We start from the raw sequence: 14,767 nt of genomic DNA on the forward strand, positions 1-14,767 counted from the left end.
TCAATGAACATTATTAATCTTATCACATCCTATAAATGCAAAACCAATGTGAATGTTTAAAATGCTAGTGGCATGTGATTACAATTAAACACAAGTGCAGACGTAATAGATTTAAAATGGTGAGAAAAATGATGTATGATACACATATGCAGGGAATACATGAGACTCATGATAAAATTCCTTGAGGACTGACAATGGAAGCAAGGGTTTTCTGTTCGAAAGATGAAGGCTTAAAAGAATAAAACACATTCTGAGTCTAATGTGTCAGGGCTCACATAAAGAAAACAGAAAGTATACCTCTGACCTCTCAATTCAAGAACACTTTCTGCCATAAAAATAAATTAACTTTTTTTAATATTCTAAAAATAACATAAATTTTACCACCAAGACATAGCAGAGTCCTTCTGCAGAACTTGACTGCAAAACCAAACCAATATTCAGCAAAGTATCCTCAGAAGTAGCTGAAATTTAGAGCATTAAACAACTTTACACAGAAAGAAACTATATACAAGAACATAAAAGCCCTGGTTTCTTTACGGATATAATTTCTCAATGCTAGAGTCTTTTGGGTTCTTTTTCTTATTAAAAACTTCCAGATGCATAACATACATGGTACTAAGTCACACTGTCAGGCTGGCTGCTTAAACTCCTGGGAAACTGCCAGTGAATCTGTAGGGTTTGAGAGGTAAATGTAGGGGATAGAGATTGTTTGGTTAAATCTCATTTTTGTAGTTTACAATAGCTTTGGCTGGCATGTATGATCCTCCCAGCCTTTATTACTCAGTCAAATTTCGTATCTTTGCTACTTAGCTGGTAATTGTCTTCTCTCAGAAGGCAAATGAACTAAATAAAAAGAAGTCATTTTCTCTTCCAGACTTCTTGAAGTACATATTTTGAGACTGTGTATTAAAGAGAAAATAAATTGCTCAGCAAAGCTCAGTAACTTGCACAGCTGCTGTGTCATTCTATTATGTGTCCTATGAGACAACAGAGGAAGGTGCTTCCCTCAGCCAAATGACTGTCCACAATTAGCTACTCATACAGCAAACAGCATTGCTGATGACAGTGGGCATTCGTGTTGATGGGAGGTAGTGGACTGTCTTCCAGATTTCCTTTTGTAGTTCTTATTACAGCATGGTTGTACCCAAATTTACACTTTCTCTATGAAATGTATTGTGTATCTCATTCACTATTGGCTAAAATACTGTTAATTCCTAGAGATTTTTCCAATTATTATTTAAACACAGATGCGCCATTCATGCATTCTCATTGTGCTGTTGACTTAAGTTTCAATATATAAACATCATTTTTACACACAACCGAAAATCAAATCAAATGAGAAAGTCTCAAAGGTCTTAGAAGCATCTTTAATAACAACTTCGTATAATTTGGAGGAGAGTGATTTTTCATACACTACCTTGCAAACTAAGTATTAACTATTAGTCAAAAAAGTCAGCTGCTTTAAATAAATGTATTAAAAAGGCAATGGACTGCTGTAACTTGGTAATAAAGCCTCATATCAGTATCTATAATTAATGAATAAATTAAAATACAAAGGAAGAAATTTGAAAAAAAAAACACAGAAAACCTGTCATTATAAAAAAAAGCCAAGAACAATACTGTGACTTGAAGGCTTAACAAAATGAGCAACTTTAAGAAAAAGGATGAGGTAAGATTTTCTAGGGAACAGCACTATGCTCAGTTACACTGTGTTTATGCAGATTTCTGGTGCTACTGCTGTTCTTACATCTCCTTCTTGGCTGGAATGCTGCAGCCCATTAAAGAGATAACCTTACATTAATAGTCACTTCTGTACTTCATTAATTTTAATAAATAATTTTATTTCCACCATTTCTAGTAATGCTTCCAGTACAAAATTTTGGAGATGAGTCCTGTGTTGATAAGTGTAAAGTGTCTCTAGACATGGATGACACTGGGGATTGGACTTTCAGTAATTTTCTAACAGTGTCCTATGCAGTCCTAAGGTTCTTTGGAGATGTCTCAGGGGCCACCTTGTAGGAAAGGGATGGGCAGCAGAAAGAAAGAGCATGCAGGGTTTTGACCTCTGTCCCTCTAATCTCTGATGTCAATCAGTGTAGCTAACATTATGTCCAATTTCATTTACTGGGGTTTCTCACATGATTTCATTTTTTAAAAAAGGTTCAGCTTCTTTTAAGAAATATTGTAAAACCCTTGAACTATTCGATCTTCGAGATTTGTATTACCTTTAATGCACTATGGTTCACAAAGTTCTCAGAGAAAATGTTTAAAAGGCAGGGGGATGAGCATATTAGTGTATGTAAAGAGATGAACCTCTATAAAAGTTATCAACCAAGCCAAGTTTTCAGATCTTCATTATAATCATCATGAACTTCTATAGTGAACCTTCTACAGGAAGCTATACAATAAGACTTAGAGAAAACACAGATACAAAGCAGAGCCCTGCCAAAAAGCTCATAAATGGGATTGGTAGAATTGGACTCCCGACCTCAGGAAGTGGAATACAATTATACCATGAGATCTCTTAACAGTGAGACTGTGTCAGAATCTGCCCACTAGGGTCACTTGACCCTTGACCCACTTAACCCCCTACCAAATTGATAGCCATTCTCAGAAATGCAGTTAAGAAGCTTGTTTCCATTTGAATTTTATCTGCTCTGACCCTGTGCCCTAATTCTTTCAGTTAAAAATGATTTTTAGTATGCCAGACTTCACTTAGGAGCCCTACAAATTACCAGCATTTCTGGCATTGCTTAAAAGTAAAAAGGTTAGTTTTTGTGTGTGGTTTGTGGAAATCACTTTTATCTTATATCATATATGTCTCAAAAATGCCAACCAGATTCCGGAGCCTCTGAGTTCACAAATTAAAGTTTCATAATTCCTGAAAGGGTAAAACAAACAACTTACCTTTGACAGCTACCAGAATTGACCTGGGATATTGGAATGTTGGGTAAGAAATGCGTCAATTTCTCTGCCATATTTAATCATGGCATCTTAAGGATCAAAACTGGAGCTATAATAGAGAATTCCTCTGGCCCCCTAACTACTATCCAGAATTACATTATAATAAGAACTCTAAAATATCAAGCTCGCTAAGCATGATGGTAGAAAGACATGATTCTGAGAGATCAGGGAATATGGGTAGCTCTTTCCTCGCCCTTCATTCTCCTCACATGTGAACTCTTTACAAAGAAAGGAAAAGATAGACTGTATCCCTGCTCTGGCAGTCTACTTCAGCCACACATAGCCTCACTCACAATATTACTGTAATGTACAAACTAGAGCTGGCTACAACTCATACAATTCATTCAGCCACTTATTCTAAAGGTGAATACTGTATTTTAAAATGCACTGGCCACATTTCAAATACAAGAATAAAAACTTGGTGTACATAATCCAGGAGACTAAAGTTCCTAAAATATAAATTATTAATATCCAAATGAACAGACACAATTTTGGCATTCCTGACAAATAATGCGTACGTCTACATCTACTATAATATCTTTATAGTAAAAAGGCAAATTTAACAATAAGGCTAAGGAACACAGAATGCGGAAAAATAAAGAATACATTTCAACTATCATATTCTGTGGTAACTGAAGTTGAAATGGAGACTCCAGATGAAATGATGTCAAAAGCATGACAGTGATTCCAAATGATTCTGGATTCTGAGAAATTACAAAATGTAAGCACAAAATCCCCAAGTGGTAAATTCAGTTACATTTAGTTTATTTATTCTAGCTATAGGAATACTAGCCTAAAATTCCTATCTGTGAATTTATTTACTAAACAACTAAACTTTTTGACTTATATAAATGTAAAATTTACTAGATTCTTTTAAACATCTTAAAGCTGATAGAACACTCTAGTCTTCAAACATAGGTGGAAGAAATTAGTTCATCCTCCATTAATTTTTTCCATTGCAAACAGAAGTCAAGACATAGAAGCCAGCTAGGGATTTAATTGGGAAGGAGTTGGCAGAATAGAGGAATCCCACTCTTCAGCTCAGTTCCTCCTCCTTGTGGTCACAGAGGGGAGGTGCCTGCCATCTGGTGGCATTTCCTCAAGGAATCCTAACATTTAATCAACTTAAAGAATAGTCATTTGACGGAATACATGAATGATGCCAATGAAAAGTGCTCAACTTTGATTTGTAGCTGTTCCCATTTACTTCTGCATCTCACTCTTCTGCATTTTCTCCTTTTTAAAAGTCAATTTTAAAATAATATTTTTAAATTGCAGGACTGCTGAACAAATCCTGAATGAAGAAGTAACTATCCATTTCTAAGAATTGGGTGTGTGGGCTTGCCACAGTCATTTTTTAACACAAATTGGGAGGGAAAAAAATGTTAAATATCATGGTGCATTAAACCACTCCTTGGAACTTCACCCATACTGGCAAACCAGGGAAGATGGGGATGCTTCTATGTTTAGCTGCCACATATGGGGCTACATATAGCCTGCAGCTCAGATCGACTCACATTGTTTTTACATTCTCAGCCTCCATCAAACCACCAAGTCATGTTTATAAAGTAGCAGGACAGAATAAAAATACTTTTTCATGACAGGTTTGGCCAGCTTCCACTCAAGATAACATAGACTGATGTTATTTGGGTGTCTAGTGAGGTCCCCCTGCAGCAGGAAATGCCCCCCACTGGGCTGCAAAGCAGTCCTGATTCTGGCATGTTTCTTCACGAGCCCTCCATTTACCTAATCCTGCCAACGCCAGGATGCCCCTTCTCCATTCCTAGACCTAATCCTGACATTCGGATACTGTTTTTGTTAATGTCGTGTAGCTGATTTTGTAGAACTACAAAGTAATCAGAAGCACAGTAGGTAATTATGGCCCTGAGAGGCTACTTGTACCTACATATACTTTGAAAGAGCTTGAACAAATTAAACTCTATGCAGAACTTATACCCTCCTCTTAAATGATTCACAGCTCATGGAAAAACAGAACTGCTAAAGTAAAAAAGAGAAAAGAGTATTTGAAGAGTCACCTCTTTAATAACTTATAGATAGAAGCAAAAGAGAAGTTAAGAAACAAGAACACTGCTTCAGGAGGCAATTTGTCCTTGGTCCTTTGAGTGATAGGGCATTTTGCCAGCTGTCACTACTGGACCAACTAAAAGTGTTACACCCAAACTGTTGTACTCATTAGGACTGAAACAATTTAACATGAATGCTTGGAGGCATTCAGAAGTCACATTGTATTGTTTGGCCTTACAAGAAGAAGGGAATGCCTGCTATTCTCATTTAAATAACATTTATAGCATTTTAATTTGCTTTCTTTCTTCAAACTATTTCTATTTTCTACCTTACATAATTGAAAATCTACACATTATCATCTCCTTACTTAATGCACTCTTTCCATTCATTGTGCAGCATGTTAGAAAAAAATGTACAGCATAAGTGAAAAGCCATATTAGTAGGAAATACAAGTTTTATATGATAAAGTAAATTTCTGTAAGCAAGATATTTGAAAGGTTCTTATATGATGGGAAAGGGTACACAACCATAAAGCCACAGTTAACATTTATTTCCAACCAAAATTGAGAAAATGCCACAAAGTCAGTCACCAGGGGCTATATCATTCACATTTATGTCAGAAGTATTTTTGCTTACCTTTTTTTTTTTTTTTTTTTTTTTTGCGGCCGGCCTGTACAGGGATCTAAACCCTTGACCTTGGTGTTACAACACCATGCTCTAATCAACTGAGCTACCAGCCCTCCCACTTATCTACATTTATTCTTATTTTGTATACAGTCATTTTCATAGACTTGGAGGGTGTATAGGGACCTTAGAAGTCACATAATATATATATTATATAGCTAAATTCTCCAAGCAGATGACTAGCTGTGCTACATTTAATGATTATCACTGAATGTAGCCAGGTCCAACTGTTCAGTACCCCAGAAAGAAAGTTTCTCCTCTTACTCAATCTAAATCTCAATATTTTCAAGAAAAAAGTGGAAGAATAAATCATCACCCTATCTACAATAACTCTTTCTACATGAAAAGTCACTTTTTTGTTTCAGGTGGAGTAAGTATGAGTACAGGTATACCGGATATCAGTGTACCTTTATCTGCCCATAAAATCTTGGAAAATCAAAAGCCAAGTGAGGCTACTGAAAATCAGCTTTTTTCCATTGCTAAAGCTTTTATTTTTTCATCAAAAGCCAGATTTCCTCCCACTGTGAATTTCTTCTTCTTTTTTTTTTTTTTTTTTATTTTATTTTATAGATGACCGATAAGGGGATCTCAACCCTTGGCTTGGTGTTGTCAGCACCACGCTCAGCCAGTGAGCAAACCAGCCATCCCTATATAGGATCCGAACCCATGGCCTTGGTGTTATCAGCACCGCACTCTACCGAGTGAGCCACGGGCCGGCCTCCACTGTGAATTTCTAAAAGTGAATTTTACTTTCCTTTACTCCTCAGAGAAAAGAAAAAATAATCCTAAGTATTCATAAAAATGGAAGATATTTTTGTCATGTGCTCCAAAACACACTAAACTTTTTCTTGGTTGCACTTTTCACACCTGTAAATTCATATCATTTTAAAATAAATGTCCAACTGGTCAGTTAGCTCAGTTGGTTAGAGCACAGTATCATAACACCAAGGTTGAGGGTTTAGATCCCCACACCAACCAGTGCCCCCCCAAAAATAAAATAAATGTCATCCTCATCAAAATATAAGCTCCATGAAGGCAGATACCAAGTCTGTGCTGTTCATCAGCATATTCCCAGTATCTAGTACAATATTTGTCATACAGCGAGTTCTTCATTTAACCTGGAGAATCAACAAATGCCCTTCAAAATCATTTTTGTCCAGCACTCTTATTTTGGGGATATGAAAATAAGAGTCTATAATAGCCATTCTTGGAAATGATTTGCCCAAGATTGCATAACATGCTAATGACAAAGCTGGGATTAGAACTCTGGATTCTTTATTCCTCACTCACATTCTCTGTCCATTACACCACACAGATTCTTATATCTAATACCCTGGGCAGGCAACACTACTGATGAGTAAGGTACAGAAACCTTTAAAATCTAAACATCATCAACTGGTTGGCTGCTTGGCTCCAGGGAACATGAAAACCCTCCCATAAATATGCCTGGTTTATGCATACTTGATGTAGGACTCCAAGATAAAACCCAAAACAGATTTCTACAGCCACAGCATAGCCAACTTATTCACTCATGAGTCAAATATTACAGAGGCCAAGCCACAGATGCCAGCTGAATGTCCAAGGTTCAGCTACTGCTAAATCAAATATTCTGCTAAACAGAGCTACAATTTGAAAGGGTTTTTAAAAATTATTTTGGGGTTTCTTTAAATCAAACTTTTAAAAAATAAAAAAGTAAATGAAAAAAGCATATGAAAAAAGTAAATGTGAATTTTTAGGGTGACAAAGATGATCTAAAGCTGGATTGCAGTGATGGTTGACCAAATCTATAAATTTATCAAAAAATCTTAAAATAGGTAAATACTGTAAATTATACTTCAATAAAGCTGTTTAAAAAAACTCTGAAAATGAGATAGTTAAATTACTTATTTTTGTAAACATCTGGTATTAAAACTGTAAAGACATTCTTTAATATGCCCATGCTCTTTTAAGCCTGGGTCCTATCTATTTCAATCATGTTTTACCTATAAGGTCTATAGTTTTCCCCACAATTTTGGTAAAAATAATTTAGGAGATAGATAGATAGATAGATCTGTAAAGAACCAACCTTTACACATATAGCACCAAGAGATACTGAATAGTATGATTATCTGCCTGAATGATCTACAGATATATTTGTTTAATTAAGCATAGTGTTCTAGTCCAAATCCTGCCCTTAATTAGCTATTGGTTTTGAGCAAGTTACACAGCCTCTCCAGGTCTCAGTTTTCCCACCTATATCATGTGTGTCTGTGGACCAGATTAGAGTTAGGTAGCATATAATATAAAAAATAGTAATTGCTATTCTATTAGCAATTATTCTAATACTATTATTCTAATAGTAATATTAAAAGAATGGTAATTGCTATTCTCTAATAAATAGCCATTAATATGCCAGACTGTTTAGGTGAATTATCACCCTAAGAGGAAGGTATTATTAGCTATTTTTTGCAGATAAGGAAACTGAAATATAGAGAAGTTCATTAATTCCACCAATGCCACACAGTTATTTAGTAGCAGATCCAAGATTCCAACCTAGAATTATCCAGCTCCAAAATCTATACTCTTTCTCTATACCTCAATAGACCTTGGGCTTTTGATTCTGTCAGATATGGGCATGAATCCTGACCTTGCCTTTACTATGTTAAGTTAATCGCCTTCTCTGAGTCCCAGTTTCCTCATTTATAAAATGAGATTACTAATACTTAACTCTCTGGGTTGTTGTGAAGATTAAATTAAAGAGTGCAACCCCTACAATTAGAAATCATTCAATAAATAGTTTTTTTCATCCCTTTCCCATAGAGATTTCTTCCTGTGTTTAAAAAAATAAAATAAAATAAAATAAAACCTATAAATTCTTTGATTTTCTTATAGCCTACCTGGATAAACATCAATGGGACTGAAGTCTATCAAAAGCAATTAGAGTGAACACAAACAACACAGCATTACTTCTTTGCTATCAGTCCCTGGCTCTGTGACTGAGACTGTCAACAAGAGTGTCAACTTCAAGGGGTGGGCATTAGTCCACAGGAACTGAGCTGAGGTCACAGACTTGTCTCACTCTGCCCTACAAACAGATGTCTGGGTGACAACTCTTAGTCACTGCAACCAGAGTTAGAGCCAAACCAGGTGGGAAGTGCTATATCTCCTTTCTAATCCTCTTGGCCAGACTTTCATTCCCTAAGACAATACCTCATTGACCATAATTCTGAATAACTAGTTTTCCCCAGAATACTATTTTCAACATAATGCCTTTATTCTGATGACGTCTGATCATCCCACAAGCAAAAGGAAGTGCTTCTATTAGGAGTTTGTCAGCAAGAAACCTGTTTGACTCTGTGTATTGGAAGGCACACCTTTAAGTGTTTCCATCACAAGTAGCCAGGTAAAAACTGATGTAATGTGGAGCTCTAGTGGTGACAAGGAAGTAAAGCAGCTGTTAGTGAGAACCAACAAAAAAGTCAAGGAAATCAGCATTAATTATTAAACTAACATGTTAAGATGGAAAATGGTCCAAAATAATCTTTCAAAATAATATAAGGTAAACTCTAAATGTAATAACTCTCTTCCAGATTACAAGTTAAACTTCAATAACCAGCCTACATTAAACATTATGAAGTAGTTATATCTTCTCAAAAAACAGAATTCAGTGCTTGCTTTTCTACTTTTTACCAGGTTCACTAACAATATTATTAACTAAACACTAGCTATTTTTCACACAGCTAGCACTGTATACAATAAACACTGGACCCTAAGTGGTTTGATCAGTGAAATCCTGTACCAACTGTCCTGGGAATTTAAATAATCCCTACAGGCTGATAAGGTGGTTGTAAGTTAATTCCTGCACTAGAAAAGTGCCTTCCTTGAATATCTGACTTCTGAGGTCTTTCCCAACTTAAAACAACTAACAATGAAACATACAATGTCAAACATTAACTCTTTGTTTTCCTGTTGCCTAATGTATATGCCTTCTCAATCAAAAGGGCTTCATTTAAAAAATATAGCTCCATTATGAACGATGTGGCAAAAATAAATAGAAAAATTTTATGATGTACTACCTACAATTGACATTTAAAATTTCTAAACACAGTGCCTGGTTTAGCTGTGTCAAAACAAGTTATCATGAAGGGGAAAAAAAAACCAACTCAGAATATGAAAAAATACAGGAACTAGCCTTTCCATATTTAAGTATCTAAGTACCGTGTTCCTGGAACGTTAAAAAAAAAAGTAAAAGACTCACTCTCCATGAATAATGTTAAAAGAAACTAAAATGTTCATAAACGCATTAACAATGTTCATCTGAAATGAACATCTCAAGACGCATGGGAGTTTTCATGGCTTATATCAGTTGAGACCACTAGAGGTTTTCAAATGGCCACATTCCAAGGGCTTCTAAATAGTTAGGTCTACAGATAATCATGGGAGTTTTCATGGCTTATATCAGCTGAACCCACTAGATGTTTTCCAGTGGCCATATTCCAAGGGTTTCTAAATAGTTAGGTCTACAGATGACTGCCAAGCCTCAGAGATCTGTGAACGAAGATTTAATGAATACCTAGGGGTTTTTATTCATTGATGTCCTTTTTCTCCATCCTTCCACTAACGTGTTGTCCTTAATACACTTGCCTGAAGCTGCACAGAAAAAAAGGTACAACTATAAGAGCCTTTTCTGAGAAGTCACTGAGAATGCAATAGTTCGTAAGGGGAACCTCAAGATAAAGAACTAACTTCCTTTCAGTCCTCATCTTTAGCTACAGGATAGGAGAGAGAACGTTTTCGATAGAACAGAAAAAAAGCAGGCAAGGAAGTGAAGGTGGTTTTATGTGCCGAAGGGAACAAAACAGAAATCTGCACTAATGCAACATTAGCCACCAAGGAATTCAGAATCTAACAGTTCTACAGTCCTTTTCACCACAGACATTACAATGATTTAATAAAATTGAAGAATACTTTTCAATCTGTGAATCTAAGAACTTGGTCTTTGTACATCGTCTTGCCTATATTTTCCTTGGTGATTATCTCTATCTCCTCTCCTTTCCCATAACAGACCTTGGTATGCTGCTTAAAATAATATTTGGGGCATTATTTACCATCCTTTTGACGGGGACATGTTGAGTTTATTAAAGCAAGCTGGGTCTGCATTCTTTCCTTACTATTATTACAGGTAGACTTGACAGACACAAGACCTTTGTTTCAAAATGCTCTGCCTGAAGAAAACCTTGTTAAATCAGTTCCATTTTACCTGCTGGGCAGTTGCACTCTGAAGGTGCTTCTCTTGCGTTTCTTATTTTAGCCATATGTTCATAGGAGTTCTGTAGGAAAAGAAGAGGTATTTACAATCATCAATAGCATTGTAGAGAAATGGATTCTTCAGAGACTGTGACCACACTCCTGACTTACCAGTATTTGATAGCCTGCATAACTAACATTTATATATGTATTTGGACTTTAGTCAAAAGGTAACCACTACTCTAGCCCTAAAGAACATGACCACGGACATGGTATCAAGATTGCTCAACTTGTATAACATATTTCTTCATTCTTCAACTCCCACCCCCACACACCCCCACCCCTATCTCAGCTCAAGCATATGCAGTCAATGCTAAAATCTGTCATTAACATGTTGTAGTTCTATGTAAGCTGTGGCTTACCAATAACAGCCAATATTTCATACATAAAGGTCAATTGCTTTATCTTGTTATGCTGCAGCTACTGCCAAACAGCCTCTGTTGGAAGAGCAAGTTCCAGAAAACCCCCTAACTCTAGTCTAAAGCCACCCTTAAACATAACATAGACTTCTTTCAACTCTAAACTCCAATGTCTCTGCATTTATAAATACCCCTGGCACTGCAGCCTTTACCAGAAATAAAGCTTTTTTTTTTTTTAATTTTTCAACTTTTAATATGAAAAGATTCGACGTGTTAAATTATAGGGTTATTTCACTTTTAAGAGTGATTACTTTTTGTATACTAACACCACCTGTGGCCTAACCTTCTCATAACATGTGAAGGATATAACAGATGTTATCTCTACTAGGAATATTCTCCACACAATTGGGACTCACATGCAACTCCAGAACACTAAAAAGTGATAAAATGCCCCCCTGCCATTCTGGCCACACTCCCCCCACCCCGCTTTTAGGCTTCCGTATATGTTTAACATGCAAACATTAAGGAAGAGTGAGGGAAGATGACAAAGACCAGATGGCGCTATCAAGGGATGTGCATATACAAATACGAGTACATGCTACAGCGAGCGAGCGTAGGTCTTCACCTAACACTCGCGCACACAGCCACACCAAGTATGCATACACTAAAGTAGAGGTGGGCTGTGCACACAGAATCACGCCTGTGCGAGATGTTATCCACGTGCAAAATACCCGAGCCTCTCACACCTGAGCCAGAATTCGCTCCACTTTCTCTTGCACCACAGCCTTAAGCTGATCCAGGGTATCAGGCAGCAGACGAATGGAAGGGGCCCCTTTGGCGGATTCGAGAGCGGCGATCCTCGCCTGGAGGTCGTTGGTTTTCACCCCCAGGTACAGACAAGACAGCAAGGCTACCACTGACAGGAGGGCCGCCAGGGCCGCGCACGGGGGCATGGTCCGGGCACAACGCCGCCCGGAGGGGCTCGGGTCCTCGGATGCAGGCTCCCGGCACCCTCCTTTCCCTGCATGCTTCTTCGCCAGCATCGTGGCGGGGTCGGCGGGCTCCGCTTCGCCTCCCACACTCTACCACCTCCAATAATCTTAAAAGGAAAGAAAAAGGACGATTCCTCCGAAGTTCACTCCCTGCGGCTGCACAACTAGTTGGCGGAGTCGCAGCCCCGGAGTGGGCTTTGCTCAGCGTCGAGACCAGCAGGAATGGACCATCGTCCGCTTTCTTCTCTCCTCCCGCTGGGAGCGAAGAGCACCCTCAGTCCGGGGACTGGGTGGCGACGGGGTAGAAACCGAAATGAAACCCACCCGGACGCCTCTTCCGAGGTCGCCGACGGCGGCGCGCAGGGTCCGAAGGGCAGGGGGCGAGGCGCGGCGGGAGGCCGCAGCGCGCCCTCGCCACGGAGCCCCGGACCTGTTGCGTCTCTGCTAGTTTGCCTTATTTCTACCTATTCCGCGTCTGTCCGCACGCCGACCTGCTTCCCACCTGAATTCAGTTCAAGGCAGAAAGGCTGAAAGAGAAGGCGAGAGCGCAGCGCAAGAGGGGTGGTCAAGGGGGAGAGCAGAGGAAAACGGAATAACCCAAGGAGCAAACGCCAGTGGCGAGGCCGGAGTCGCGCTGCCCCAACTATCTCCGCAGCCTCACGTGCGCGAGCCTTAAATACCCCCCGGGATGCTCGCGTGTGAGTGCGCGCGCTCCGAGCGCGACGTCCCTCCCCCGACCCCCGCCCGGCGCCCGCGGCCCATCCCCTCCGCTCCGGCTGCAGGGCAGAGCGCCCCTACCCACGGCCAGAGCAGGAGCCCGCCTGATTATCATAACGTGTTCACCTTCGCCCAGCCCGCGGGCCGGGCTGGGGGCGGGGGTCCCCCGAGGGGGGCGCGGAGCTTGGGTGGGAACCGAGCGGGAGGTCTGTTATTAGCATAATGTATGCAAATAGCTGGAGCGGCCACCGTGATTGGAGAGGAGCTTAGTGACCCCTCCCCCTCCACGGAGTAACTTCGGCATCCCCTAAGGCCACCTCTCCGGCCTGGGCCGGGGGCCGAAGCGGGGTGTGCTGTATGGGAAGGCGGCAACTCAGGCTCGTACTGCCTCAGCCCTGCGCCCCCTCTTTATTCTGGTTAAAATGGAGGCATGGCCTCCAGGAGGGAAGAAGTGAAGCAGAACGCTCCAGCGCTCCTGATCTTCGCTCAGATACAGCCACAGGAGCTCTTGCTATCGCGCTCTGGTGCAGCGTTTTCCCCTCCCCCTCACTCTCCCGGTGCCCAAAGGCAAAGTGGCTGGCTGACGTCTGAGCTGCGTCCCCGCTGCCTTTCTCTTCCCACGCCCCGCAGCAGATCCTCCGACGAGAAGTTTCCTCTCCCCTCCCCCAGTTTCCTTCTGTCTTGACGGTGCGGAGTCTCCTCCCAGCTCTGTGTTCCTAGTCTGTACTAGGGTGCTAATGCGTTTTCCTGATTCCTGTTCTGTGGGATTGAAAAGGGGAGCCTTGAGGTACACACATTTCTCAGGATTTAGGAAAGGACTAAAGAATGTGGTCAATGTTTCCTCTTACCTGACTCTCCTTATGCTGTTCTCTCTGGATCAAATTACAAGGTCTCTAATGGGATTTTTGAAAGTTGGTGACAAGTAGCATTTTAGATCTAATTGATTGGGGGAGAGAGAGAACCCCACCTCTTACTCTAAAGGGCTCCTTATCTCCTTCTCCCCATAGGAAACATACTTTGCCTACCCTCCTCAAACAAGCTAACCTCAGATCGTTGCTCACTATCATAAACAATCAACAAAATACTGCACTAAACTGATCTTTCACAAGCATAAACCGATATTGCTAGGTATGAAGCAGGGTAAAGAAATCTCAACATCATTATGAGATGAAACAGGCATAACACTGGAGGAAAGCTTGGCGAGTTTTGTTGTAAAATCAAAGCCATAATTCCTTACATCTGTATTACATAGTGGTTCTCAAAGGTTGGTCCTGGATCAGTAACATCAGCACCATCTGAGAACTTAGAGACATTCAAATTCTGGGGTCCCACCCCAAATCTCCTGAATCAGAAACTACTATTGAAAGGAATAAAATTCAGCACCGTTAAAGGATGAGACACAAACAGCAAGGCAGCTCTCCAGAGAAGGTTTTTTATTCAGCGGGCATATCTGCTTTTATAGGGTTAGAAGAGAGCTGATAGGTTTGCTGAGGACACGGGCGTTCGGGGATTGGATGGATTGCAGTTGCTAAGGGGTCAGGAGCAGGGAGCCTGTGCTGACTGGTGTGCGATTCCGCCAGCAGGAAGGTATTGTGGCGCCAGCGGGAAGGAGAAGGCGGAAGAGAAGGGTAGCCAGCGCCATGATGGGGCACAGCCGAAAGGGTTCTCATACGACCTAATAACTATTTCTATTGAAATCAGAAACACAGCAATCTGTGTTTTAACAAGCTCTCCAAATGA

The 14,767-nt window shown here is 40.0% G+C and overlaps 1 protein-coding gene across 1 annotated transcript in view; it reads right to left on the reverse strand.

The window, feature by feature from the left end:
- COL25A1 (collagen type XXV alpha 1 chain) overlaps positions 1 to 12,361 on the reverse strand; it is a 429,426-nt gene extending 417,065 nt beyond the window's left edge. The window contains exons 1-2 of the mRNA XM_063107468.1: positions 12,065 to 12,361; positions 10,913 to 10,982 (exon numbers count right to left, since the gene is read on the reverse strand). Coding sequence (XP_062963538.1) covers positions 10,913 to 10,982; positions 12,065 to 12,361 — 367 coding nt within the window. The remainder of the gene's footprint in view (positions 1 to 10,912; positions 10,983 to 12,064) is intronic.
- Positions 12,362 to 14,767: the final 2,406 nt, after the last annotated feature.

Source organism: Cynocephalus volans, chromosome 9, assembly GCF_027409185.1.
Source record: "Cynocephalus volans isolate mCynVol1 chromosome 9, mCynVol1.pri, whole genome shotgun sequence".
Lineage (NCBI taxonomy): Eukaryota > Metazoa > Chordata > Mammalia > Dermoptera > Cynocephalidae > Cynocephalus > Cynocephalus volans.